This window comes from Phacochoerus africanus, chromosome 4 (genome assembly GCF_016906955.1).
Source record: "Phacochoerus africanus isolate WHEZ1 chromosome 4, ROS_Pafr_v1, whole genome shotgun sequence".
Classification (NCBI taxonomy): domain Eukaryota; kingdom Metazoa; phylum Chordata; class Mammalia; order Artiodactyla; family Suidae; genus Phacochoerus; species Phacochoerus africanus.
Window position 1 is genome coordinate 9,162,645 of NC_062547.1, and position 25,487 is coordinate 9,188,131.

Below are 25,487 nucleotides of genomic sequence, written 5' to 3' on the forward strand. Positions count from 1 at the left end.
GTCTTCTGTAATTTCCTCCCGCCAATACTCCTTCCACCCAAACTTTACCTCTCAGAGGTTCCTTCTCCTGCCACCCTAGACTCGTAGGTCTCTCAACCTGTTTCCTTCATACCACTTATCACAACTTAGAGGGTGTGCCCAGGATGAGTATGTGTCTGGCACCTTGAGCCCACTCAGTAGAGTTCTTGAAAGATGGAGTATTGGGTGGGTGGCTTGAGCAGTGCCCAGAAGAAAGTGTTACCTTGCTGCCCAGATTTATGAATGGTGCCAGGGTTTGAAATAACTGGTTCAGAGTTCTCCATCCATTCTCTCACTTTTCAGAAGAATTCATCTACTTTTTTTTTTTTTTTTGTCTGCTTAGGGCCGCACCTGTGGCATATGGAGAGTCCCAGGCTAGGGGTCTCATCGGAGCTGCAGCTGCCGGCCTACACCACAGCCACAGCAATGCCAGATCAACCCACTGAGCAAGGACAGGGATCAAACGGGCGTCCTCATGGATACTAGTCAGACTGGTGTCTGCTGAGCCACGATGGGAACTCCAGTTCATTTTTTTTTTTTTTTTGGCTGAGCCCTGGGCATGTGGAAGGTCCTGAGCCAGGGATAGAATCCAACACATGCCACAGGAGTGACAATGCTGGATCCTTAACCAATGCTAGGCCACCAGGGAATGCACATCCTGTTCTTAAATTGGGTGAAGGATTTTCAGATCTGAGCATGGGTAGAGGGCCACATACCAAATGAATTGTCAGCCCCTCCGGGGTGACAGGAGGTAGAGGGGATGTGGCTGTGTTCTCCCTCAGCCCCTCCCCTGTCACAGTCCGAGGACTAGTGCCCTCCTTGCAGTAATAGCATCCCTGAGCTTCAAAGTAGTTTAATGGGGAAAAAATACCCCCCAAACCCCTCACTTTTACAGAGGGTTTCAGACTTGGCTTCCGGTTAGATGTATAACTTCTTTAGAAAGAACGTGGCACCCCGAGACCTCCACGCAGTTGTTTCCGCTCCTGTGAATGTCACACAATCACGATGTTAGGGATCTGGCGCCATCAAATTACCTCGAGCTTCAAGGAACGCGACGCTGGGCTGGCAGCTGTGCCACGTTGCTACTAAGGGGCGGCTTTCCAGCTCGTTCTCACAGTCCCCGCCTCCCTCCGCGCCTTCTGCTGCCACCTCGGGACGCGAATTGGCCATGCCCCACTGCGCAGGCGCGAGCTTTTTCCGCGCTAGCCGGCAGGCCCCACCCCCTTCTTTTTCCATTCAGCGGCCGCGGGACACCGAACTGTCGTGCGTATGCCCTCTATGCCGTCCTCGCTTTACGGCTGCTGTTTCTCCACGGCTCTCCCCTTCCCCCCTCCCTTCTCTCCCTGACGGCTTACTTTGCGGCAGCGCGGAGAGCCCCACCCCCTTTCTCTGCGGAATCACCATGGCGGCCGGGGTAAGTTTGCCGGCTCTGGCGATCCAGGTCACCGTATCCGATGCCATCCGCTGCCTCAGTAGGGCCAGCCAGTGTCATAGAGGTTTTGGAGCCGAGTGGGGAACTGATCCTGGGTCTAGAGGCCGTACTATTAGAGAGAGGGGCTTCCAGGCCCCGGAGGGGAACTGAGGCTGGGGCTCTCGGAGGCCAAAGAGGTGGAAGGGTCTGGGGTAGAGGAGAAAAGGGATGCCGGATCCTGGCCGTCTGGGGACTGAGAAAGGGGTTCGGGTTCATTGCCGCCTCGAGACGTGGGATCGGGCAGGTTGACAGAACTTTTGCGACCGTTTTGTGGGGCAACACCAGGGACAGAGTGAAGAAGAGGGTCTTTGTGGGCAGGTGCGGCTGACCAAGGTTCTGGGTCGTCCGGCAGGGAGGTTTGGAGCGGGAAGAGCCTCCGGACGGTGGAGTCAGACCACCTGGACCCTTCTGGCCAGATTAATAGAAGGAGACAAGGCACCACTAGGGAAACTCAACGGCGGGACAGGACCGGAGGGATGGCTCATCGTTTTATAGGGAAACCAAGTTGACTTAGCAAGAGAAGATGCCATTCGGTCTCTCCGGCGGCTATTCCGAGGGGGGACTTGGAAATGTCTTGGTCGGTGTGTGTGTCTTGGAAACAAGAGTGATGCTTTTGAAAGGCGAGCGGCTCCGCAGTGGAGTAGGCAGGCGCTGGGTAACCGTGAATGAATGAACCAGGGCTCTGGGAAGGGAGGGGTGTGTGTATGTCAGCAGATGGAGTCGGAGGGAGCTAGAAGCTGTGGATTTCTTGGAGATGTATTTGAGGGGAAGAGAATGCTTCTAGAGTCGTCCTTAGGGAAGGTCAACTCTGTCAACAAGCTTTATTTAGCAGTTGGTGTGTAGTTCTGTTTGGTATTTCGGAGGACTCTGATTACACATGACAGCAGATACTGAAGAATCTGGTGCACCAGAGGGGGTAAAAAGAGTTGAGTTGGAGCAGACTGGGGTTGCTCAGGGGAGTCATTTCCTGATAGCATTTAGGACTGGGACCCTTCTGGTCATTAACGTTTTTATTCCCCATCTTCTCCCTGCAGACCCTGTACACATATCCTGAAAACTGGAGGGCCTTCAAAGCCCTCATTGCCGCTCAGTACAGCGGGGCTCAGGTCCGCGTGCTCTCCGCACCACCCCACTTCCATTTTGGCCAAACCAACCACACCCCCGAATTTCTCCGTAAATTTCCTGCCGGTAAGGTGAGTAGGGAAGTGGAGAGGGGACTTTAGTCCTCAGAACCCAAGAAGAACCGAGGTTGTGTCACTCTGGAGATGGCCTCCATCGTTAAAAGGGAGCTTTCCGTGGTTTTTGTGTGTTTATTTCTACATTTCAAGATTCTTTAAAAGATTTTTATTTTGAGATAATTGTGCTTTGTATGTAGTTAGAAATCGTTCAGAGCTGCCTTTAAAATTCATAGGCTGCTTTGTCTTGTGGGAGAGGGTGAGTTTTGACTGGTTTCAGTGCAAATAGATGAGATATCTACTGTAAGCAGAATCGTTGCGCCAGGAGGCTTTCAGAGATGGGAAAGTCACCATGAATAACCATGCTAAGTGTTGAGATGGATTGCAGTGGGGGAGAACCGTAATGCTTTGAATAATAAGAGATAAAAGGCTTGATTTCTTTGGTTTATTTGATTGATAAAACGACTTGTTAATTTGATTGAGGGATTTTACACAAATATACAATAAACCTAAGTTTTTTGGGTTTCTTTTTTTTTTTTTGTCTTTTGTTGAGTTTTTTGGGTTTCTTACGTGAGTTCAGATTGTCAGAGATGGCAAGTGGTATTGGTTCCTGAGTTTTCAGTTAGCATCAGGAGCAAAGGTTGTCAGCCTTCTATAAAAGCTTTTCTTCAACACCGTTCAGTTCCTGGGCTTGAGAGACGGCCGTTTATTTTGCTTTTGACTGCTTTGTCCCCAGGTTCCAGCATTTGAGGGTGACGATGGATTCTGTGTGTTCGAGAGCAATGCCATTGCCTACTACGGTAATTTGCAGTGGCTGTGGGAATGGGAGGGTCTGGAGGTGACAGGGTGTAGGAGAGGGTGAGGGGAGCTGGAATGGACAAGGAGAGGAATTTTCAGGGACTTGGATTGGTTTTGGCATAATCCCAAAGTTCTGACCTCTGCGTTCCACCTCTGCAGTGAGCAACGAGGAGCTGCGGGGAAGTACTCCTGAGGCAGCAGCCCAGGTGGTGCAGTGGGTGAGCTTTGCCGATAGCGACATCGTGCCCCCCGCCAGTACGTGGGTGTTCCCCACCTTGGGCATCATGCACTACAACAAGCAGGTGAGCTAGCCTGGGCACTTGGGGAGAAACCGAGGGCTGTATCAGGGAATGAGAAAGCTTCAAAGTTGAAGAACGGCAGTGCCCAGAATATGTGGGTAATAAATACCCAGTCCTTGGGGTGTGAGCTTGGAACACCGGGCTGTTGGTGGTATCTGGATTCTTTGTCAGGTGGACCCAGTGGAAGTGGGACATCTGGTCAGACGAGGGGTTTCTGCTGTAGAAAGTTTATAGCAAATGGTAGGGAGTGGTTAGACCAGATGACCTCTAAAGTTCCTTGTAAAATTCAAAGATACGCAACAGTGATCCATACCTTGGGACATGAAGCCAGACTGCACTGTGAAGAAATTTAACATTAACAGCTTCTTTTTTTTTTTCTTTTGTCTTTTTAGGGCCACACCTGTGGCATATGGAGGTTCCTAGGCTAGGGGTCGAACAGGAGCTGTAGCCGCCAGCCTACGCCAGAGCCAGAGCCCCGTCTACGACCTACACCACAGCTCATGGTGACGCTGGATCCCCAACCCACTGAGCAAGGCCAGGGATTGAACCCGCAACCTCATGGTTCCTAGTCTGATTCGTTAACCACTGAGCCACGATGGGAACTCCATTGACAGCTTCATTTCTGATACATGTGAAATGAGCCAGGACTCGCTGCAGTAGCTGCTTAGTTCTCTCATTGGGGGAGGAGGGCAGGGACAGGGCTTGGTTCCCACTGCTAAGTTGAGTCATTTTACACCAACAGGCCACAGAGAATGCAAAGGATGAGGTGAGGCGAGTTCTGGGGCTGCTGGATGCTCACTTGAAGACGAGGACTTTTCTGGTGGGCGAACGTGTGACGCTGGCTGACATCACAGTTGTCTGCACCCTGTTGTGGCTCTACAAACAGGTGAAGTTTCTGAAGAATCTGTGTTGGCAGAGGGCAGGTGGGGGTTAGAAAAAGTGAGAAGCCTGCCAAGTTACCCTGTATTCTGCTGGTGTGAGGGAGTCTGAGGTAACCATCCTTAGCAATTCCAGGATTGAGTACTACTGATCCTGGAAAACTGGGCTCACCTCTTTTTTTTTTTTTTTTTTTTTTCCTTTTCTTTTTAGGGCCACACCCAAGGTGTATGGAAATTCCTAGGCTAGGGGTCACATTGGAGCTACAGCTCTGCCAATGCCACAGCCATAGCAACTCAGGACCTGAGCCACGTCTGTGTCCTACACCACAGCTCAAGGCAATGCTGGATTCCCAACCCACCGAGCAAGGCCAGGGATCGAACCCTCATCCTCATGGGTATCAGTCGGATTTGTTTCTGCTGCGCCACAGAGGGAACTCCCTGGGCTCACCTCTTAAGGGTGTCGAGCCAAAAGACACAACCAAGCCAAAGATCAGAAGATTCATTACCTGCAGCAAGTAAGGAAAACACCGTGGATCTTTCCCAACAGCAAAATTGGAGTTTTAAGCTGAGGGTACACACATACTCGTGATGGGGGCTCAGGTGGTTGGCGGAGTCCAGGCGTTAGTTGATGGAAGTCTTGAGGGTCGGGAAAGGTCATATGGTCACCCCTTATGCTCTGGTTGATCTGGTGATCCAGCGCTTCAGGCCAGTGTTTGCCTGGAAGACTGATACACTGTCTCTTTGCTGCTGTTGCTTCTCTTGATAAACACTTGTTTTCTGTATTCTTTTGTTGCCTTAAGGTCCTTAATAACTAAGATATATTTGGGGGCAAGCATTACAGCCAGGTTCAGATTGCAAAATGGTGTAGGCCAAAAATGGCTTCTCTATGTCAGGAAAGTCGTGTCTGGGAATTCCCGTCGTGGTGCAGTGGTTAACAATCCGACCAGGAACCATGAGGTTGCAGGTTCAATCCCTGGTCTTGCTCAGTGGGTTAAGGATCCGGCATTGCCATGAGCTGTGGTGTAGGTTGCAGACGCGGCTCGGATCCCGTGTTGCTGTGGCTGTGGCGTAGATCGGCGGCTACGGCTCCGATTAGACCCCTAGCCTGGGAACCTCCATATGCCGTGGGAAGCGGCCCTAGAAAAGGCAAAAAGAAAAAAGAAGTCGTGTCTGGTTCTCTTTTCCTTCCTCAGACCCCCTATCCTACTTCTTAAGCCACAATTGCTTTCTCTCCTGAGAACTTTTGTATTGTTGAGTTTCTGTTTGGCAGCTAACATGTTTCATTTGTCCCCATGTTTCTTGAGAAGCCCAGTTGTGCTTAGTTGTGAAGACAGAGGTAGGAGTGGTCGTTTGAGTGTCAGGATCTTTGGAGGCAGACCTGGATCAGTTCATGGCTTACTGGTTATGGGTGGGTGGGTGTGCGTTTTTGTGAGTGAGTGAGAGAGAATTCCTTTGGTCTTGATTTTCCCCTGTGCAAGCTATAAAGCCAGGGTGGTAGTAATCACTGTCGAGGTTGAGTAGGTCTGTGGAGTTCTCTTGTGGTGCAGTGGGTTAAGGATGCGGTGTTTCACTGCAGCAGCTCGGGTCACTGCTATAGCGCGGGTTCAATCCTGGCCTGCTTGGTGGAGGGAGTGGCATGTTGCTGGTTCCTAAACAGCAGCTCTTGAATTGCTGCTGGTCCAGAACAGTTAGGTGATAATAGCAAAGAAAAAACACCTGCTGTGTATCAGAGTCTGTGCCAACACCTTACAGGGACCGAAGTGGAATTTTTTGTTTGTTGCGTGGGTTGGAGAAAATATAACTTGCCAAGATCATATAGCTAGGGAGTTGTAGAGTAGAATTTGAGCACAAGTGCTGTAGAACCAGCCCTGAGCTTGGCAAACTGAAAAAAGGACTTTTTCATGAAGCTGAGTGTAAGGTCTATCTGTTGTACTGAAATTTCTTTTGCTGTTGAACATTATTTACTTTCAGAAGTTTGATGATGCACATAATATATCTCTCACCCATCATGTAGTTGGTATAGATAGTTTTCAGTATTTGGCAAAATGAGTAGTCGATAGCTCTTTCTTGGTCCCAAATTTTAAGATTTTATTGACGCTCGAGATGGTAGGTATGAAGTGGCGTGGTAAAAAGAGTAAGGCCTGAGAGAAATATTCCTCCCAAGTAGATTCATGGTGAATGGAGCATGGGACCAGGCACCTGTTACATTGGCTTGGACTGCAGCAAAGAGCTCAGGAGGGTAAAAGGACATGGCCCTCCAGGGATAGGTGGGGTCTGGGGGCTGAAGCGAAGCCGGAGCTTTGGCGTAGAAAGAAACAAGGGTCTCTCTGTCTCTGGCTCGAAACGCTTCAAGATCTTTCCCTCCGCTGACTGTGTCCACTCCCGCATCCCGGCAGGTCCTGGAGCCTTCTTTCCGCCAGGCCTTCCCCAATACCAACCGCTGGTTCCTCACCTGCATTAACCAGCCCCAGTTCCGGGCTGTCTTGGGGGAGGTGAAGCTCTGTGAGAAGATGGCCCAGTTTGATGGTAAGTCGAGGTAGAGGAGCATGCGCCTAGGGTCAGGGGCTGCTTTGCTCACTCTTAACCCCTTGCCTTCCTGTCTAGCTTTTGGGTTCTGTGGACCCACAGAATGTAGGGCGTCCCAAGTAGCAGCTAATGTTTTATACACGCACATACTCTCCTTTGTGTCAGTGTGTGGAATTGCGACGTGTAGGTATTCGTTGCTGAGGGTTGCGTTCTTGCTCGAGGATGTGCAGTGGAGTCCAGGCCCCGTAGCCGTCCCACCCGGCACTTTATCTCCATCACTCTCCTTGTGCCTGGTCTGGGAGGATCTGAAAGAGGCCAGACTGTGATTTTTCTCCCTTCCTTTGCACCAGCTAAAAAGTTTGCAGAGAGTCAGCCTAAAAAGGACACCCCACGGAAAGAGAAAGGTTCTCGAGAAGAGAAGCAGAAGCCCCAGGCTGAGCGGAAAGAGGAGAAGAAGGCAGCTGCTCCTGCTCCTGAGGAGGAGCTGGACGAGTGTGAGCAGGCGCTGGCTGCTGAGCCCAAGGCCAAGGATCCCTTTGCTCACCTACCCAAGAGGTATGGATGTTGGAGGGTAGGGGGCATGGGGCCCAGGAAGGCCTGTGCTCCCCTGTGTGTCCCCCTTGTACTCCCAGGGCCTAGGGTTGCAGGTTGTCCATACAAAATTGAAAGATGTAGTTTCGCTGCAGATAAAGCAACTTCTTGACTTTATCATCAAGAATTGGGTGAACTTTGAAGGTAGACACCGAGTTCCGAATGCGCCTAGTATTTGGGACTCTTAGCACTCCCTTTCCAGCAAAGAAAGCAGACAGACCCAGAATTCAGTGCTAAGTCCTGTGTGCTTGTTGAGAGTTGAGGCGGTTCGGAACTAACACGGTGAGGGTGTGGGGAGGAAGGCCGTGCAGAGAGCCCGGCATCTGCCCTGCTGGGCTGGCTTTGCTGAGGTCGCAGACATCACCTCAGCACCCTTTGATTGTCATGCTGTTCCCATGCATCCGCCTGTATAAAAATTGCTCATTAAGAGAAAGGCAGTCCCTGACTGGTTTATTTCCCAGGCTGGGGGAGTTATGCCCCTCGAGGAGAAGGAAGTAGATGGGTGGCTGTAGGTATCCTCTTTAAAGGGGAGGTTTTTAGTTGTGAAAGAAAGTGGGATACCCAGTTCTCTGCCATCAAAATCTCTGTTTAGTCACCGCTCCAACTCACTTAGAAGAACTCTCTTCCATGCTCGCTTTCTCTCTCCTTTTCGCCCACTCTGCCTTTCCCAAAGCCATCTGTCCCATCACTGGATGGTCTGTTGGGTGCAGCCATGTGTGAGCCTCCTGTTTTATAGCAGTTCGAGTGGGGGATGAAGTGGCCGCTGGCAGTGGGTGTGAGTGCGCCCAGTTGTAAACAGCAGACACCATGGTGCTGGGCGGTGGCAGCAGGAGTCACTGCTTCCCCATTTGGGGGCAACATGGGGTGTAGCTGCGAGCTCTTCCTCCCGGGCACTTTGTACAAGAAGGCTCCTAACACAGCTGCTGTGAACAGATGTATTTCTTCCTGAATCAAAGTGGTTTACCGTGAATCTAGCACAGGGGCAGGTCAGGAGCGAGCAGGACTTTTGCTATGTGTAAGGAAGCTGTGATAAGCAGCCCACATTATTTATGCTGTTGTGACTTGGACACTGAAATTATTACCTAGGGATTTTCACATATATCAGGTGTGTACACTCCAGGCAGTAAACTTTAAAATCTTTAATAAGCTGTGCATTTTTCGTATCATTTTGGGGAGTGTGTGTGTGTGTGCGTGTGTTTTTAGCTGTTCCCACGGCATGTGGAAGTTTCCGGGCCAGGGGTCGAACCCGCACCACAGCAGCGACAATGCCAAATCCTTAACCTGCTGTGCCACAGGAGAGCTCCTGGGCATGGTTATTAACACTCTTGTTGCATCACCGTGGTGCTCTCCTGGGCTGCCAAGATGACTTCCCCAGGATTCTTAATGACTCAGAGGTGATGCCTTCGAAAAGATGAGACTCATTTGTCCCAGGTTATTTTAGTTCTTTTTAAGGCCTTCCAGCCAAACTTGTTTCCGGAGCTGTTAGAGCCCGTGGTCAGTTTGGGGTGGGGGGCAATGGACACATGGTCATGAATAAAGTTCAAACAGTTAAGGAGGGCACTCTTACTCTGTAAGACATAGAACTACGTGCACCATCTTTGGAAAATCAGCGGGAAATACATGAAAATATTAATTAGTTAAGGAGGGGGTGGAGAAGATCTCCCCAGCCCCACTTCTTGGGTGGTTGAGGTGTGAAAGCTCCTCAGAGGGGTCTCTGATGTGCATTTTGGAAGGAACCTTTGTTACACTGTGATGGAAGGTAACAGTCTCTGATTCCAGGGTTTGCTGACATTATTTATCCTCATGAATACTTGAACCAATTAAACATTCAGTGGGGGGGAGTTAATAGGTTTATGGCGCATTCATGCAGTAGAAGATTGATTATTTAGCCATTAAAACATTTGTAGAACATTCTCAGATGGCCAGGCAGTAGTAAATGAGCAAACTCTGTAAGACATAGAACTACGTGCACCATCTTTGGAAAATCAGCGGGAAATACATGAAAATATTAATTAGTTATCTTGTTTGCTGGCATTGTGAGGGGTTTTCTTCAGTCAGCATGTGTTTTTATAATTGGAAAGAAAGAAAGAAAGAACCCTACAGAGTGCAGGTAAGCACCTCTCCTATATGAATGCTGGTGTTCTTGGCTCAGTGTGCTCTGGATTGCCTCAAAAAGAACCTGAACCTGAGGGTTATTCACCATCTAAATTTGATTCTGGGAAGAATAACTAAAGGACATGGGTGTAGCGTTTGGGGGGAGGAGGCCCTTTGAAACTGTTCGCTGCTTACATTGCTGTCATCACGTGTAGTGTGTGTAACCGGAAGAGGCCTGTGTGTTGGGGGGGGGCAGAGACTAGGGTGAGTCAGGAACTGTATGTGTGTGTGACTCACAGGGGAGCGCCCCAGAGAGGCTGGCGGGCACCAAAAAAGGAGTCCTCCCCGCGTGTCTCCACCAGGGGGCAGCAGCTCACCGTGCCTTTCTTGGGACGGCTCTCCCTTGGGCCCTCCTACCCTGCACTTGCCTAGCTTATTACTTAGGGTGCAGGTAGGGACCAAGGGATTGCCCTGGGCCCCTGTTCATACCCTCCAGCTCTCCTCGCTTGGAAGGTGATGCCCATCTGCCAGTCCAGTGATTTCCTTTAATGGAGTGCATTTGCGTGGAAACACCCCTAGCTTCTCTTAGCCTGGCTCAGTAGGACCTTCTTCACCTTGACCTGGCCTTTCTTCCTCATTCAGTACCTTTGTGTTGGACGAATTTAAGCGCAAGTACTCCAACGAGGACACACTCTCTGTGGCGCTGCCGTACTTCTGGGAGCACTTTGATAAGGATGGCTGGTCCTTGTGGTACTCGGAGTACCGCTTCCCTGAAGAGCTCACCCAGACCTTCATGAGCTGCAACCTCATCACTGGTGAGGAGGGGTGGCTCTGGGAAGAGGAAGGGAGGCTAAGGTGACGTGGTTTCAAAGGCTGAATGGTCTTCCTTGCCCTTCAGGAATGTTCCAGCGATTGGACAAGCTGAGGAAGAATGCCTTTGCCAGTGTCATTCTCTTTGGAACCAACAACAGCAGCTCCATTTCTGGAGTCTGGGTCTTCCGAGGCCAGGAGCTTGCCTTTCCGGTGAGGAAGGTGCAGGGGAGAAGTCTGTCTCCTTGAGGTGGGGCAAGGATACAGGTGGGGTTCCGGGGGGGTTCAAGGGATGTGTGCAGGCAAGTGCTGTCATGCTCACCAGAGTCCTGGGCTCTGATGGCGGGGATCTGAGTTGGAAGTGACAGGTGCGGGACAGTGCCTGAAAACCTGACCACATGGTTCTTACCTGGCGTTTTCTCCCCAGCTGAGTCCAGATTGGCAGGTGGACTACGAGTCATACACGTGGCGGAAACTGGATCCTGGCAGCGAGGAGACCCAGACGCTGGTTCGAGAATACTTTTCCTGGGAGGGGGCCTACCAGCATGTGGGCAAAGCCTTCAATCAGGGCAAGATCTTCAAGTGAACATCTCTTGCCATCGCCTAGCAGCCTGCTTCTGCCCTTCAGGGAGAGTGGGGGTCATTAAAGGAAACTGAACATTGCACCTTTTTCTGTCCCGCTTCCTTTGTGGGTGACGGCTCCTTCAAAGGGGAGGAGTTATGTTGGAGCAAGGCGCTGTCTGTGCCTGTGGGACCTCCCTGTGCAGAGATGTCTTCAGAAGAGCAGAAAGAGGGTTCTCCTCAATTCTGAATTTTTTTTTTTTTTAATTCCCCTGCTTCTGCTGTGACGACCATCTTCTAGCCCAGCTGTGAAAGACTGGGTGCAGTTGGGAGGTGGAGACATGGGGCTTTGTAACTCTCTTAATTCCTAGGGATCAGGTTCCAGATCTCCCTGTGAAGGGAGAAGATGCCTGCTGATGGGCTGAGAGCACCGTGTGCAGATGAGGTGTGTCAGCAACCTGTCAGTCCTTCCGACAGGCAGCAAGACCAGGCACAGACTTCTTAGAACAGATACTGGCCTGTTGGCCCTGACCTGGCTGTGGGTCATTTCTGGGATGTCCCGGATTTCTAACCAGAAAGTGAGGTTCAGAGATTTAAGAAGCTTCCCTGTGATCGCACCTCTTAGGTGGTGGGGGCAGGATTTTGAACGCAGTGGGTGTCACGGAGCCTGTCCTCAACACGCCCTGCCGCCCGCTTCCTGGAATGGAGAGCAGTCATAAATGGCGCTTAACAACCCTGCTGGTTTTTTTCCTTTGAGCCTTTTCAGAGAACTTACCTCTGCTCTGATTGTCTTTTCTGAAGAGCATTGAAAATCTTCCTGTAAATGTAAGAGCTCAGGTGAAGTTGGGACCCTCTAGTTTGATTCACATTTTGAGGCATGGGCACAGAGTCGCGACTGCCTTTGGTCTCCAGGTCTGGTTTTCTGCGGCTTTTTCTCCCGTCTCTAGCCCAAGCGCAAAGCCAAGGGGAGGTGTCGGCTAGGGAGGTGAAGAAAGCGAACTTTGCAGATAGAGGTCGGGGGGCTGGCAGCTTTTGAGGGGTGGGGCTGTAATCTGGCTGGTACCTTGACTGCGGTTGGGGTTCTGTGAATGAATGGGCAGGGGAGAGGTGGGTTGGTTTTGCTCATTTTGCTCTCTGGTAGTTCTGTTTTGAATTTGATCCAAACTTGCTACCCGTTTTGCTTCTGAGTGTTCTGGGCTCCTCTTGGATAGGATCTAAAGGTGCTTGGGTACTGGTCAGGGTGTGCCCTGAGCTGGTTGCTGGGGCCTCACAGAACCTGTCAGACTCCCCTCCCAGATTCCGTTTCCCACCACACCCCCTGCTCCTTGGCTCCTGTAATCTTCACGACCTTCCTGGTATCCTTAATCTTCCCCAGAGCTGAGGCAGGAGAGATGGAGCTGTGCAAGTAGGTTTGAGAGGACAGGCCCGAGAAGAGAAGCCGGGGAAAGGGAGGCGGTCCTTCTGGGTGGACAGCAGCGGGCCTGGCAGCCCACGTGGACTGGGGGTTTCTAGCCTGGGGGCCCTGGACCGCCTCCTAGCCTCCCTCTGCTACTGCAGGAAGTGTGACTCACCCACAGGTCCTGCCTCCTGTGCCTGGGCACCAAACTGCCTAGGAGTGCAGCCAGGTTGTTGGAGGAGGCTAGGCCTGCGCTTGGGGGAGGGCCAGGACCCACAAGCCACAGGAGGTGGGGTGGGAGGCCCAAGGAGATTGCGGCCTCGGGAAGGCTTGATTTTGGCCTCCAAGGTGGGGGGTGGGGGTGGCGGTGGGGGTGGGAGGGCTTCTGCCCCGCAGGGGTAGGCAGGAAAGGGGTTAACAGCCGGAGTTTCTAGCACATGTAGGGCGGGGAAGGTGGGGGGGAGTACATCTGGAGTTGGTTCGGTCCCCGCCCTGCCCCGGGGAGCCCTGAGTCACACTCCCCGGCGTGCTGGGGACTCGGACTGCGCCCTCCAGGATCCGGCTGGGGCCCCCTCCCCTGCGTGGCTCGCTGGAGCCCCGCCCCTTTCCCCGCCCCACGCTCCTCCCAGCGCGGGGCGGGGGCGCTCCTGGTCCCGCCTGACTCGCCACTGGAAGCCAATGAGGGCCTTGCTGTATGGCCGTTTTCCGATGTGCCTCACGCTGGAGGTGGCATCCCAGGGCCCATCCGCGGCGGGCGGGCGGCGGGCTGTGGCTGGGGTCCCAGGGCAGAAAGGGAGGGGCCTTGGTGCTGTAAGTGGGTTGGGGGCTGAGGACAGGGCACGATCCTGGAGAACTGGGATAGGATGGGGGAAGGAGGCGGCTAGTTCATCCACATACTGGGCAGAATCTCAGAGCCTCCAGAAAGGGAGGGTGAGAAACTGGAGATGGGGCTGGGGCTCAGAGGTGCATTTGACTGCCAGTAAAATCTTTGCAGAGGCTGGAGTGTGAATGGGAGGCCGAGATAAACCAGTAGATACTAGTCAAAAGTGGCTATTTTAGCTTTGTTGGCTCTCTTGCCTAAGTCACTTGTTAAACAGTCAAAGGCCTTTAAAGTTTTTCCAAGAAAGACCTGGATTGTCGTCTTGTCCTGGTTGGATCTGGAGCTGGACAGCTGCTGCTCACACTGGGTCAGACCCATTCCAGCAGCTGCCCACATGCCCCAAATGTGCCACTTCCCCTTTTGAACGGTGGGGGAAGGGTCTAGACTGTTTGAAAGGAGAGGAATGAGTGCTTTGAAGACTCCACCCAGTCATTTCAGAAATTAATCCTCTGGTTTTCATGGCAACCGGCACTGTGTCCTCAGAACTCAGAACTTTCCCTCCGTGCATCAGATGGGTTTTCTTAGGTGATTGTGGCTTCCTTGGCTCACCCCATCAGTGGTACCTCCAGGGCACTGTAACTTCCCCGACTTACTTTGGTCGCCTGGATGTTTGAGTGTAATTCTGAGGTACCCACCCTCTCTATTCTTCCCTTAATGCTGTGGAGCTAAAATATTGGCGCTCCTGAAAGGTTAGAGAAACTATGCCACCTGCTCTTGTCTGTTTGCTCGAATCAGGCTGGCATGACTCCCAGAGGAGGTTGTCGTTTTACTCCGGTGGAATGACTAGGGTGTCCCAGTGCCTTGGCACCGCTGGAGAGCAGCCCTTTATTCACTCGAATCTCAGACGAGGGAGGGATAATACCTTGGGCAGGTGGGGCTGGTTCAATGGCCAAGGTATTCTAGGCGACCCTGGACCTTGAGATATTCCTGGATTACTTTCATTCTTAAAGCCCCCTCCCCTCCCTTGGCTTTGCCGCCCCCGCCCCTTTGTTTTCCTGATTTCCTCCGGATTCCAGAGGGAGCCTGTTGACCTTACTTTGTTTTACACAATGGGCAGGAGTGGTGCTGAGCCAGGGCTGGATGGTCATTCAGGGTTTGGGGCTATCTCTGATCGGATCTCCCATGGAATGTGCCTCCCTCTACTTCCAGCTGCCCCCTCCCCTCTGCAGCAAGAGCAGCTGTCATGTGAGGGCCTCTCCCGCTGGCTCAGCCCTTTTGCAATCATCTGGCTGGCTCGGCCAGGATGGGGGTGGACAGTGAGGATGGGCAGAGCCAAGGGGTAAACGAGGGGAACTGTTGGAGGGTCAGGGAGGGCTACAGTGTTGAGGGCGGAGGGGTTGCCAAGGCCAGGCAGGAGGAGTGGAAGCCAGGCCAGGGAGGCAGTCTGGTGAGCCCTGGGGCTCATCAAAGGAAGTGGGGACCCACACTGGGTTCGGAAGCTTTCTAGATGTAAGGGAGAGTTGGTGATAGCGGACCCTGTCCAGTCATCCTTCAGGGAGATCCGCGTTTTCCCCTGACTCACAAGGGAGCCATGGGTGCTTTCCTGTCAGTCACCCTCTGTGCGGACCTGAGTCACGCAGTTGCCTAGGGTGTTGGCTGCCCTATGGTGGCAGTGCCTGTGCCCTACCCCGCCCACTCCTACTGTTAGGACGGGGGTTAGCAGACACACCCCTTTTATCCCACTCTTCAATAGCAGCGCTCCATCTCTTTGACTCAGACTGACTGAATGTGGGAGACCGCAGCCAGCAGTCCCTTCCTTTTACCCAAGAGGAAACTGCAGAGGGGAAGAGACTTATCAGGGGTGCATGCTCCCCTTTCCCCAGTCCTTGCAGCCACTCACTGAGTCACTTTTGCTCCTAAGACCATCGGGAGGGCGCCTCCCTCAAAAGCTGTGGGCCGAGCACACTAGGTTTTGGAAGCGAAGAGAAGGCGGTATCCAAGGCTGCCAGCAGCCCAAGTAAGGCAGCCCTGACCCGGGGAAGAAGCGTGGAAGTGGAGCAAGTCCTGGGGCAGGATCAGCCCCAGCGATCCAAGTCCTGGGCTGGGCAGAGGGCACAGGGTGTAGCAGAGGCGGGACTTCGAGTGACAGGAACCTCAACTATGTGGTGACTCAGGCTCTGGGCAGCCTTGGCCCTTCCTTCCCTGCTCAGCCTGATCTCCTTAAACTGGACTTGGGAAGTGTGAGCAGAGGAGGGGGAGAAACCCCGGCTGGTCTCCTCTTCCCCGGGAACCGGGGGGGAAAAGCCGAGGAAGTCAGAAAGGGCGGGAGAAAGGCAGATTCCCAAAAAGGGGCGGGGAGGCTGGTGTTCCTCTCTCCGGCCCCTCCCGACCCGCGCCCCGCTCCCTGCTGGGGAGGGGAGCTGGCTGGGGCGTTGGCTGCTCCGCTCATTCCAGCTCCCTCCCTCGGCTCCTGTTTACAAGTCCATCCACCCAGCCCCTAGCTCAGCTCCAGGCTCTTTTTTTTCCTCTCTCTCTCCCTCCCTCCTTCCTTCAGGGCCTCATCCAGTCCTGTTTTGCCACCTCTTTCCCTTAATCTCGGGTCCCCCTTTCTACTCTTTTTGCTCCCCCAGCACCCCCGCCCTCACAGCTCACGGGTCATCTCTCCAGGTCATCTCTCTGTGCCTCTGGGACTCTAGCTGTCCCGGTGTGTCCGCCGCCCCCTGCCCCCCCACCACCTTGCCTTCTTACCTCCCAGAGTCTCTACTCAGAGCCCTGCGTCTCTTGTTTTCTAATCAGCTTTAACTCGGGTTCTGCTTGGGCCCGAAGATTTCAATTAGGACCGAGGGTAATGGGAGGGTTTCAGATATCCCGGCTGTCCGATCTGAGTAATTCAGGAACTCCTTATTTGAAGCCCGAGGTTTAAATACAGCCTAGGATTTGAGTTGACCTGGAGGAGGAGGACTTTTCCTTGGCGTGGCTCCCTGTTTTGAGTTTGGGTTAGGAGTCTGGGGTTGGAGAATGGCTTTGAAAATGTTAGGATCCCAGCATCCCCCAGTAAGCTTGCTATTCAACTGGACTGGGGCAGATGACAGATTAGGAATGGATGAAAGTGAATGGAGAAGGGCCTGGTGTTTGGCCGGGATGTTCATCTCTGGGCTGGTTTGTGTGTGTACGGGGGCGGGGGGGGGGTGTGTGTGGAGTCTGGGAGATCCCATGTGGCTCAAAGAAGGGGTAACAGTAATTCCTGTGCTTCTAAGGCTGACGTGCCGGCTGACGTGCCAAAGGGCCCTCATCCCTGGGGAAAAAGTCTGCTTGCAAAGACACCTCAAGCAGACTGCACACTTCACTTCCTTTCTGGGATCCCAGTTGAAAAGCCACGATGACTTTGTGAGCAGTTGGCATCTTTTCTTCCTCATAACACACAGATTTCAGAGAAGGGGACTGTGGCTGCGAAGGGCGGGGAAGGGGAATCCCCTGGCCAGGGCCTGCCCACAGGGCGCCCTTGGGTGGTTGCTATGGAAACAGGCATAATAAGAACAAAACAGAGGCACGTCACTTGGCAACAAAGGAGCTGGAGGTTCATCACACACACACACACACTACATACATATCAGGGAACCCCCGGGGGAGGGAGTGACACTTCTAGGAAAGCTGGGGTATCCCGGTATCCGGGTGATGACGAGTCCCAGAGCGTACCTGGCTTTTCCAGCGAGTCTGGAGGATTGCGGTGTGGGACGCTCTGAAGGATGGTGAAGGGCCAGTGGGCAGGTCCTCTCCAATCCCTAGGTAGCCCTTATTTTGACAGAGGAGTATGAAACAAAGCGTTTCCTTGCAATGTCGCCACCGAAAGAGACTCCTTGTAACTAAAAAATAGTGTGTCTAGAGTTCCTGTTGTGGCTCAGTGGTTAATGAACCCAACTAGTATCCATGAGGGCGCAGGTTCGATCCCTGGCCTTGCTCAGTGGGTTAAGGATCTGGCTTTGCCATGAGTTATGGTGTAGGTTGAAGACGCGGTTCAGATCTGTTGTGGCTGTGGCTGTGGCGTAGGATGGCAGCTACAGCTCTGATTCGACCCCTCGGGCCGGGAACCTTTAGGGCCATGGGTGTGGCCCTAACAAACCAAAAAAAAAAAAAATAGTGTGTGTGTGTAGGGGGTCATGAGTTAGTGGTATAAAAGACCTGGAAGAAAAGACCTCAGCAAAGTAGCAGGATACAAGATTAGGATTCAGAAGTCAATTGCATTTCTGTATACTAACAATGAAATATTAGGAAATTAAAAAATAATACCTTTTAAAATCACACCCCTCTGAAATTAAATACCTGTGAATAAACTGACTAAGGAGGTGAAAGACTTATACACTGAGAACTATGAAACATTAGTCAAGAAAATTAAAGCAGATTCAAAGAAATGGAAAGCTATCCCATGCTCCTGGATTGGAAGAATTAATAGCACTAAAACGGCCATATGACCCAAAGCAATCTATAGATTTAACGCGACCCCTATCAAATTACCCATGACATTCTTTACACAACTAGAAAAGATAATGTCCAGTTTTGCCAAAGCACAGGACCTGCAGGGACCTTGGAGTACGAGGTAAGGCAGCATCAGAGGCTAGTTTCTTCTGGACTGAGTGCCTTGAGGGCGGAGATTCCATCTTTCAAGTTCTCCTCTACCTGCACCACCACCACCACCACCACCAGTGGGCCCTGGCCCAGTGCTGGACGCACAGTAAATGTGTGTGCAGCTGCATGAGGGACCTACGCATTGGGAAAATTACTCCCAGGGGCTGAGAGCAAGGGGTAGCTCAGATTTCCCCATCTGGGAATCGTGGGGGTGCAGGATGCTATTTGTATGAAGAACTGGCTTTGGGGGCAGTTATACCTGTAATTCATTCATTCACTCATTCATTCATTCATCACTCATTTAACAAAGCATTCTCAAGTGATTGCTACGTGCCAGCCCCTGCTCCAGGCATGGAGCATACAGCAGAGAACAAATAATTCCTGCCCTCATGGACGCTTCGATGCTGCTGGGAGCTTTGACTTCTGCTTCTGAGGGTTGTGTGATTTTAGGTAAATCACTACGCTCCCCGCTCTGAAACCATTTCCTTCCTCTGTGTGAGGATTAGATGAACTAACGCCTGAAATGCCTGCAGGTAGCAGTCTTAGACACAGTCACTGTTACGGTAGTTTTGGGGAGTGAGGGGTGGGGGCTACAGCAGTAGGTGGAGGAGAAAGGTTGGCAGAAGTTTCTAAAAGTGTGTGTCTTGGGGAGTTCCCGTCGTGGCGCAGTGGTTAACGAATCCGACTAGGAACCATGAGGTTGCAGGTTCAGTCCCTGCCCTTGCTCAGTGGGTTAACGATTCGGCGTTGCCGTGAGCTGTGGTGTAGTTTGCAGACGCGGCTCGGATCCCGCGTTGCTGTGGCTCTGGTGTAGGCCAGTGGCTACAGCTGCGATTCAACCCCTAGCCTGGGAACCTCCATATGCCGCGGGAGTGGCCCAAGAAATAACTAAAAAGACAAAAATAAAATAAAATAAAATAAAAGTGTGTGTCTTGAGTTGCATCATTGAAAACTGGAAAACATTCCCTTCACTGGGGCTAAGGAGGTTAACTTAGGAAACCCCAGGCTCTAGTTCCAGGCAAGCATGACCATGCTTTCTTAGGGGGCAGGGTCTAGGTTACCCCTTTTCTACCCTTCTAGCTGGGAATGGGGCAGGAGCCAGACCCCAAGACCACCCCCCCCACAGGTATCCTGACACCCCCCCTGCCCACCTGGACAGTAATCCCTCCTTCTTGGCTGCTCCCCAAACCAGCTTCTCCCGTCTACTCTGTTGACCAAGAGTGTGGCCAGAACAAACAGTGGAGCAGATAGGTTGGCTCTGAGCCCAGGACACTAACCTCTGCTCTTTCACTCCTGGGGGGCTGACGGAGCCCAAGCTAGGTAAGGGCGCAATAGCCACACCCTCGCCCACTCTTCCTTTCTTGGTCCGGTGCCTCCCTCCAAACTCCCATGGCCCTCAGTACAGACCCCCTATGTCTTTGTGGCATATGTCACATCATAGCTATGTTTCTGAAAACCTAGCTGTAAATCAGCTCCTCTTTGAATAGGCATGGGAGACACTTGCACTTTCAAGGAACCAAATGATTCACTTTGTAAAGTTAAAAATCCTCTGGTAAACAGTCAACAGTGGTTTGGGGAGAGGGATGGGGATGGGGGGGAGATGGGATCATTTACTTTCTATTCTACTTTTCTGCACTGACATCCTTCCCCCTATGGAGGTATTGATTTTATTTCAGAAACAGCAAGGAGCGTCTGACTCGTAGGATCACAGGCCACTTTATCTGTATTCTCAGTCCATATTTAAAAAGCTGAGTAGAGGGAGTTCCCGTCATGGCGCAGTTGTTAACGAATCCAACTAGGAACCATGAGGTTGCGGGTTCGATCCCTGCCCTCGCTCAGTGGGTTAACGATCCAGCGTTGCCGTGAGCTGTGGTGTAGGTCGCAGACGTGGCTCGGATCCTACGTTGCTGTGGCTGTGGCATAGGCCAGTGGCTGCAGCTCCGATTGGACCCCTAGCCTGGGAACCTCCATATGCCGCGGGAGAGGCTCAAGAAAAGGCAAAAAGACAAAAAAAAAAAAGCTGAATAAGTGTCATATAAAGTGAAATAAAATCAACTATACTTTAATAAAAAGACATTTAAAAAATAAAATAAAAATAAAGTGAAATACAATTTTAAAGCCATTGGTATAGGAGATAATTAGCTCTTTTTTTTTTTTTTTTGAAGCATCCAAAGTTGAAAAGTTTAGGTTTTTTTCTTCACGATAAGTGCTGGGAAAGGGGTGCAGAACAAAATGGAGGTGGAGGTGATTCTTTAGAAAGTCAGTGGAGTTCCCGTCCTGGCTCAGTGGTAACGAACCCAACTAGTATCCATGAAGACTGAGGTTTGATTCCTGGCCCTGCTCACTCAGTGGGTTGGGGATCCAGCATTGCCGTGAGCTGTGGTGTAGGTCTCAGACAAAGCTCTGGCGTTGCTATGGCCCTGGCGTAGGCCAGTAGTTGTGGCTCTGATTCGATTCGACCCTTAACCTGGGAACTTCCATATGCCATGGGTGAGGCCCAAAAAATCAAAGAAGAAAAAAAAAAAAAAGTCTGGGTCTTTGACTGTGTGCTTGTGATATAGGTGATGGAAGCGCTTCTGCTCTGGGTTTGAGTCAGTGTGTGTGTGTGTGTGTGTGTGTGTGTGTGAGAGAGAGAGAGAGAGAGAGAGAGAGAGAGAGAGAGAGAGAGAGAGAGAAAGAGACAGAAAGAGAGAGAATACACTGGTGCCCAAGTCTGTGCTTTGTCTGTGTGTCTGCATGTCTATGCCTGTCTGAATGTCTACACATGGGTTTCCACCTTTCTGTGTCCATTATATGAGTGTCTGCCAGTCTGTGGCTCCTTTCGCTGTCTCTTCCCTCCCCCACTCCTGTATCCTGTGCCGGTAACTGGACCTGGGACACAGCCCCCAGGGCTGGCAGCAGAGTTGGCTGTTGGGTATTTTTAGCCTGTAAACATGTTTGCCATTTCAGAGGACAGGGCTGCTGGTCTCAGCTCCAGCCCACTCATGGTCTTGCAGTGAGGAGGGCACTCCTGCCCGGGGCCAGGTCTTCTCGGGTTCCCCAGCCCGGGGTCTCCCTTCCCCAGCCTTCTGGCTTGATGTGGGCAGGGGGTGGCCGACTGGGAGGGAGGATGAGAGGATTCGTGGGGGAAGAAGAGAATGGGGGTGTAGCCAGAAGGACCCCGCACCCCATCATTAAGCCTTTAATAAAATCTCCCTGGAGTTAGAAATGGCTGTGGGAAATGGCTGTAAAGTTGGAAACTTGGCGTCCTGGAAGTGGGGGTGGAGTGGGGGAGGGGCTCGGAGAGAGGGTCTGAGAAGAAATGGGTAGAAAGAGGGAAAGCGGAGTCTGGATGGGGCGGGGGCAGCAGGCTCTGCTCCTCCAAGGGGTGCAGGCCTGCCTCCCGGGTCGGTGGAGCAGCTGGAGCAGCATGGTGACAAGGGTCACTGGGTGACCCTGACGCCAGCAGGTGGGGCCAACGTCTCCAGGCCGATTCTCTGGTGGGGGGGGCTGCGAGACCCCCAGAAAGAGGGAAGGTGAGAAACGGGCGAGTTTGCGTGGAGCCTGGGAAGCGAGTGAGGAGCATGGGGCCTAGAGGAGTGGAAGGGTAGGTGCCTTGTGTTGAGAGAAAACTCAAAGTCCACGTCAGGCTGGAGGTCGCGGTTGAATCACCCAAGCCCCCAAGCCGCAGTCGGAACCCCCTGATCCTGACGGGCTGCAAAATGGGCTGATTGGCCGTGAGGATGAGCCCCAGGGAGCTTCGAGGAGTTTCTTGCAGGAGAAGCCACACGCCGCATACGTTGCGGGCAGACCCAGGCCCGGGCCGGGCCGGGGGCAGTGGATGGGGAGAGGGGAAGGCAGTACCTCGAACGTGCGGCGACCCCGGTCCCTGCACCCCACTGTGCGCTCCCAGCAGCCCGCTCCCGGGTCCCTCCAGGGTCGGCCCTGCTCTCCTGTCCCAGCTCCGCTCCGGCCCCGCCCGGCCCCGCCCTCTCCCCACAGCTCGGGGCAGACCCGCCCGCCCCAGCCGGAGTTACAAGAGCCGCCTCCGCGCGCGGGGGCCCGGCCACTCGGAGCAGCTCCGCCGCGGGGACTGCACCGCCCGCCCTGCCGGACCCGCCCCGACCGGGGCTCGCCGCCTGCAGCTGCCGCAGTACCGCGACCTCGGGCCCCGCGCCGGCTATGGCTGTACCCTGGGGCTGAGCGCACAGGTAGGGGGGCCGGGCGCACCGCGGCGCGATCCGGGGAACGGGACGCTGGGAACGCGCGAGGGGAGGTGCGTGGCAGGGCTTGGGCGAGGCGCTTTGGGTGAATGTCACTGGGAAGGTTCAGTTTGGAACGAGGTGGGCAGCCCAGGGCCGCACCGGCAGGCGACGTGTCGCGCCCCGGGACTTCTGCCTCCGGAGTTGGGGAGCCAGCAGGGGCGCAAGTTGGGCAAGTTGGAAAATCTCTGTGAGGCGCGCTTTCCTCCAGTCCGTCTTTTTCTCGCGGGCTGATTGTCGTCCCTGCTGCAGGGCTGGGCGCCCGTTCTTGGCCTGGTGCCCCCTGTCCCACCCCCTCCTTCTCCGTGGGGCGGTGGCTCTGCGCGCTGCTCCGTTTCTATTCCATGTTTACTGGAGAAGTTTCCGAGGTCGCCGCGCGGCCCCTCGGCCTCTTCCGGCGCCCCTGCGCCCCAGCGCTGTGAACCCCCTCTGCTGCCCCTCCCAGCTCCCCACACCTCCGCCCCTGACTTCGCGTCTGGAGTCCTCCCGGCCCCACCCAGTTCTGTACCACCAGCCTCTCCCTTTCTCGCTCCTGGCGGCCCCCTCTGCCTCCTTCTAGCTGCCCCGCCCTGGTCTTGCCCCTCCGTGTTCCCGGCTCCAGAAAACTCCCTTCTTCTGCTGGGGCGGCCGAGCCTGGACGTTTGCAGCGCGCCCCGCAGCGGGACGGGTGGGAGTGGGGGTGGGGGACATAATTAGGGAGATTCCTGCACTGGGGTGGGCGTGGAGGGGGGGGGTTGTGCTGCGGCCCAGCCCTCGGGACCGCCCCTTCCCCTTTAGAGGCGGTGCTCTCTCCCCACTCCACTCCCAAACCCGTCCTGGCGGGATGGCCCCCGCCCCTGCGCCTGGCTTGGCGCCAGCAGCCTGAGGAATGTGGTGGTTGGAGCCGGTGACTAATTCAAACCAGAACTCGGGGAGGAGTGGTGAGGGGCAAAGGCGAGGGGGGTGGAAGGGGCTTGTGTGGGAGGGCGGGGGCAGGATCGCGGCTGGCGTAGGAGGAGAGCTCGGCTGCCTGCTCTGGAGCCCTTCACTCCAGAGGCGCGCTCCTGGAGAGCCGGCTGAGGGGCGAGGTCGTGCGGTGGAGGGGGAAAGGCACTGGGCTTAGGGTGTGTTCAGAGAGCTGTGTTATGTAAGGCTCTCCCATGCAGGGAGAGGGTGCGCGATGTGCGAGGGCTGGCCCTCGGCTGGCTAGGCTCGGGCCCCCCTGCAGTGCCAGGGCGCCAGGATGCGGGGGCGCAGGCCCCTCGCTGGCCACGAGGGACACGTGGGATCTAAGCAGGGCCGGCTGTGCCCCTTGCGTGGGAGGAGCGCCGAGTGGGCATCTCAGGGCACTCGCTGGGCTCCAGGCACCACTTGGGGACGGCTTCGGCGCCTCTGCGCATTACGGTCACCGAGAATTGTGTGCCTTGTGCGTGCTCGCGCCTTTCGCAGGGCGTGGCTGCCGGGGTGGAGGTGGCGAGGTCCCTCCAGGGAGCCTGCTGCTGAGTGCCCTGCTCCGTAGAGTGGGTTTGTGGAAAGGCAGGGTGGGATCCTCCCATGGCAATGTGCTCCTTAGAGAATGACTTGGACTTTCCAGAGGAAAAGGGATCCAGCTAGTTACCTCTGCGTCCCCAGCATAGCGCTGGGCTCCCAATAATCCACCCCCCACCCCACCCCAGCAATAACTGGTTTTGAAAGTTTTCTCTACTAGAATCCAGCCCCCGACTGTAGGATCCTGTGCTCTTCTGGGCGCAGCCTAACAAGTGATAGGAACTGGGTTGATTTTTGTGGGACACAGTGATGCCTGGGGTGCAGGGGCTGGGGGGTGGTGGCCTGTGGCTACAGGTGAAGTCAAGGGAAGGAGGGAGGCTGAAGGTGCCTTGGAAGGCCTTTTAGGGCCTCCTCGCCTGTGCTGGGTCTAAATTAGGGGAGTAGCTTCTTTTTTGTTGGCTGTCTCTGCGGCATGGGCATGCGGAAGGTCCTGGGCCAGGGATCAAACCCAGGCCGCTGCAGTGACAAGGCCAGATCCTTAACCTGCTGCACTGCAAGGGAACTCCTGGGGAGTCAATTCAGCTTTCATTCTCCTACCCCCCATGAGGGTGATCCCAGGGGCAGGGTGTGGCACTCACTTCCTTTTCGAAGCTGAATGGGGAAGCTTCCTAGTCCCTGGCCCCCAGGGATGATGGGCTGGGCCAGCGCTTGGCTTGCGTGTGGAGTGGGAAGTAGAAGGGAGTCCCAGGCTTAGGGGTGCTGCCTTGTTCCTAGTTGTGCGATGAGGGGGACTGGGGAGAGGACCTGGGACTGTGAGAGCTGGACTAGCAGAGGACGAGGGTTCTGGAGTATCGCTAGCAAGGACTGGAGGGTGTCTGAGCCCCTCCCCAAAGCCCTGTCCTTAAAGGTTATCTGCTGGGACATTGTTCAGAGAACCGGGACACACGGGGAGCCACCTAAGTCCCGTGGGGCTTAGTGCTACTCTGGGGTCCTGGCCCGGGTTTCCTTTTGAAGAGCTAACCCCGCAGAGCCGAGGGTTTGCTTCAGGAGGGCGAGGCTCCAGGTCCAGGGATCTAAGTGGGACACAAGAGCGTGATCTGTGGGAGACCTGTGGAGGGAGAAGGCCAGTATCGGTCAAAGGCAGGGAATAGGCTGGGGGTCCCTGGGGTCACCTTAGTCCCAGGGAGGCCGTGGGTGGAGGTGCCCGGGCACTGCCGGGCTGGATTCCTTAGCTCATTTGCAATTGGCTGGCTGGCCCTGGCAGAGCACGCCACTCAGAGCCTGAGGAGCTGGTTTGAGGGGTTGGGGCAAAGCTGTGGGGGTGGCGGGGGTGGGTGGGGCTCTGGGGTGTGGTCACCACCTTCCTGGGAACTTGGGAACCGCCTGGGGACAGGCAGAGAGACAGACTGGGAGAGCTAGTCGGACTCCTGCCCAGCCGGGAACTCTCCCCTGCTGGCTCTTTGTCCCCCCACCCCCCCACTCCCAGAAGCCCCCAGCTTCTCTCCCTGGAGCGATCAAGGCTGACCGTTTGCGCATGCCCTGGAGAGAGGTTAGAATGGGACCTTTTGGTGGGTGGGTATCTAGGGCCTTCTGCTCTTCCTTTGGTCCCCCATGGGCTTCATCCAGACGCCCAGGGAGGGCAGCTGGCATTTCCCTGAGCTGCAACCATCCCACTGGGTTCCCAGGCCTTCCTGAGCATGCGCAGTTTCCTCCAGCCCT

At 54.1% G+C, this 25,487-nt stretch overlaps 2 protein-coding genes across 13 annotated transcripts in view; both read left to right on the forward strand.

Moving 5' to 3' along the window:
- The first annotated feature begins 1,335 nt into the window (after positions 1-1,335).
- On the forward strand, positions 1,336-11,323 carry EEF1G (eukaryotic translation elongation factor 1 gamma). The gene is made up of 10 exons (XM_047775515.1): positions 1,336-1,432; positions 2,524-2,682; positions 3,401-3,464; positions 3,622-3,764; positions 4,504-4,647; positions 7,036-7,165; positions 7,516-7,720; positions 10,493-10,665; positions 10,749-10,873; positions 11,088-11,323. The coding sequence occupies exons 1-10, from the start codon at positions 1,421-1,423 to the stop codon at positions 11,244-11,246; spliced, it is 1,314 nt and encodes a 437-aa protein (XP_047631471.1). The 5' UTR covers positions 1,336-1,420; the 3' UTR covers positions 11,247-11,323.
- Positions 11,324-22,092: 10,769 nt separating this feature from the next.
- The window catches only part of AHNAK (AHNAK nucleoprotein), a 104,554-nt gene continuing 101,159 nt past the window's right edge, over positions 22,093-25,487 (forward strand). For 8 of the 12 annotated variants that reach the window (XM_047775520.1, XM_047775523.1, XM_047775526.1 and 5 more), the window contains exon 1: positions 22,095-22,250. The gene's annotated coding sequence lies outside the window, so the exon portion shown is untranslated. Of the gene's footprint in view, positions 22,251-23,202; positions 23,222-25,298; positions 25,318-25,487 lie in introns of those variants that run through there. The other 4 variants (XM_047775532.1, XM_047775530.1, XM_047775521.1 and 1 more) reach the window with 3 other exon arrangements.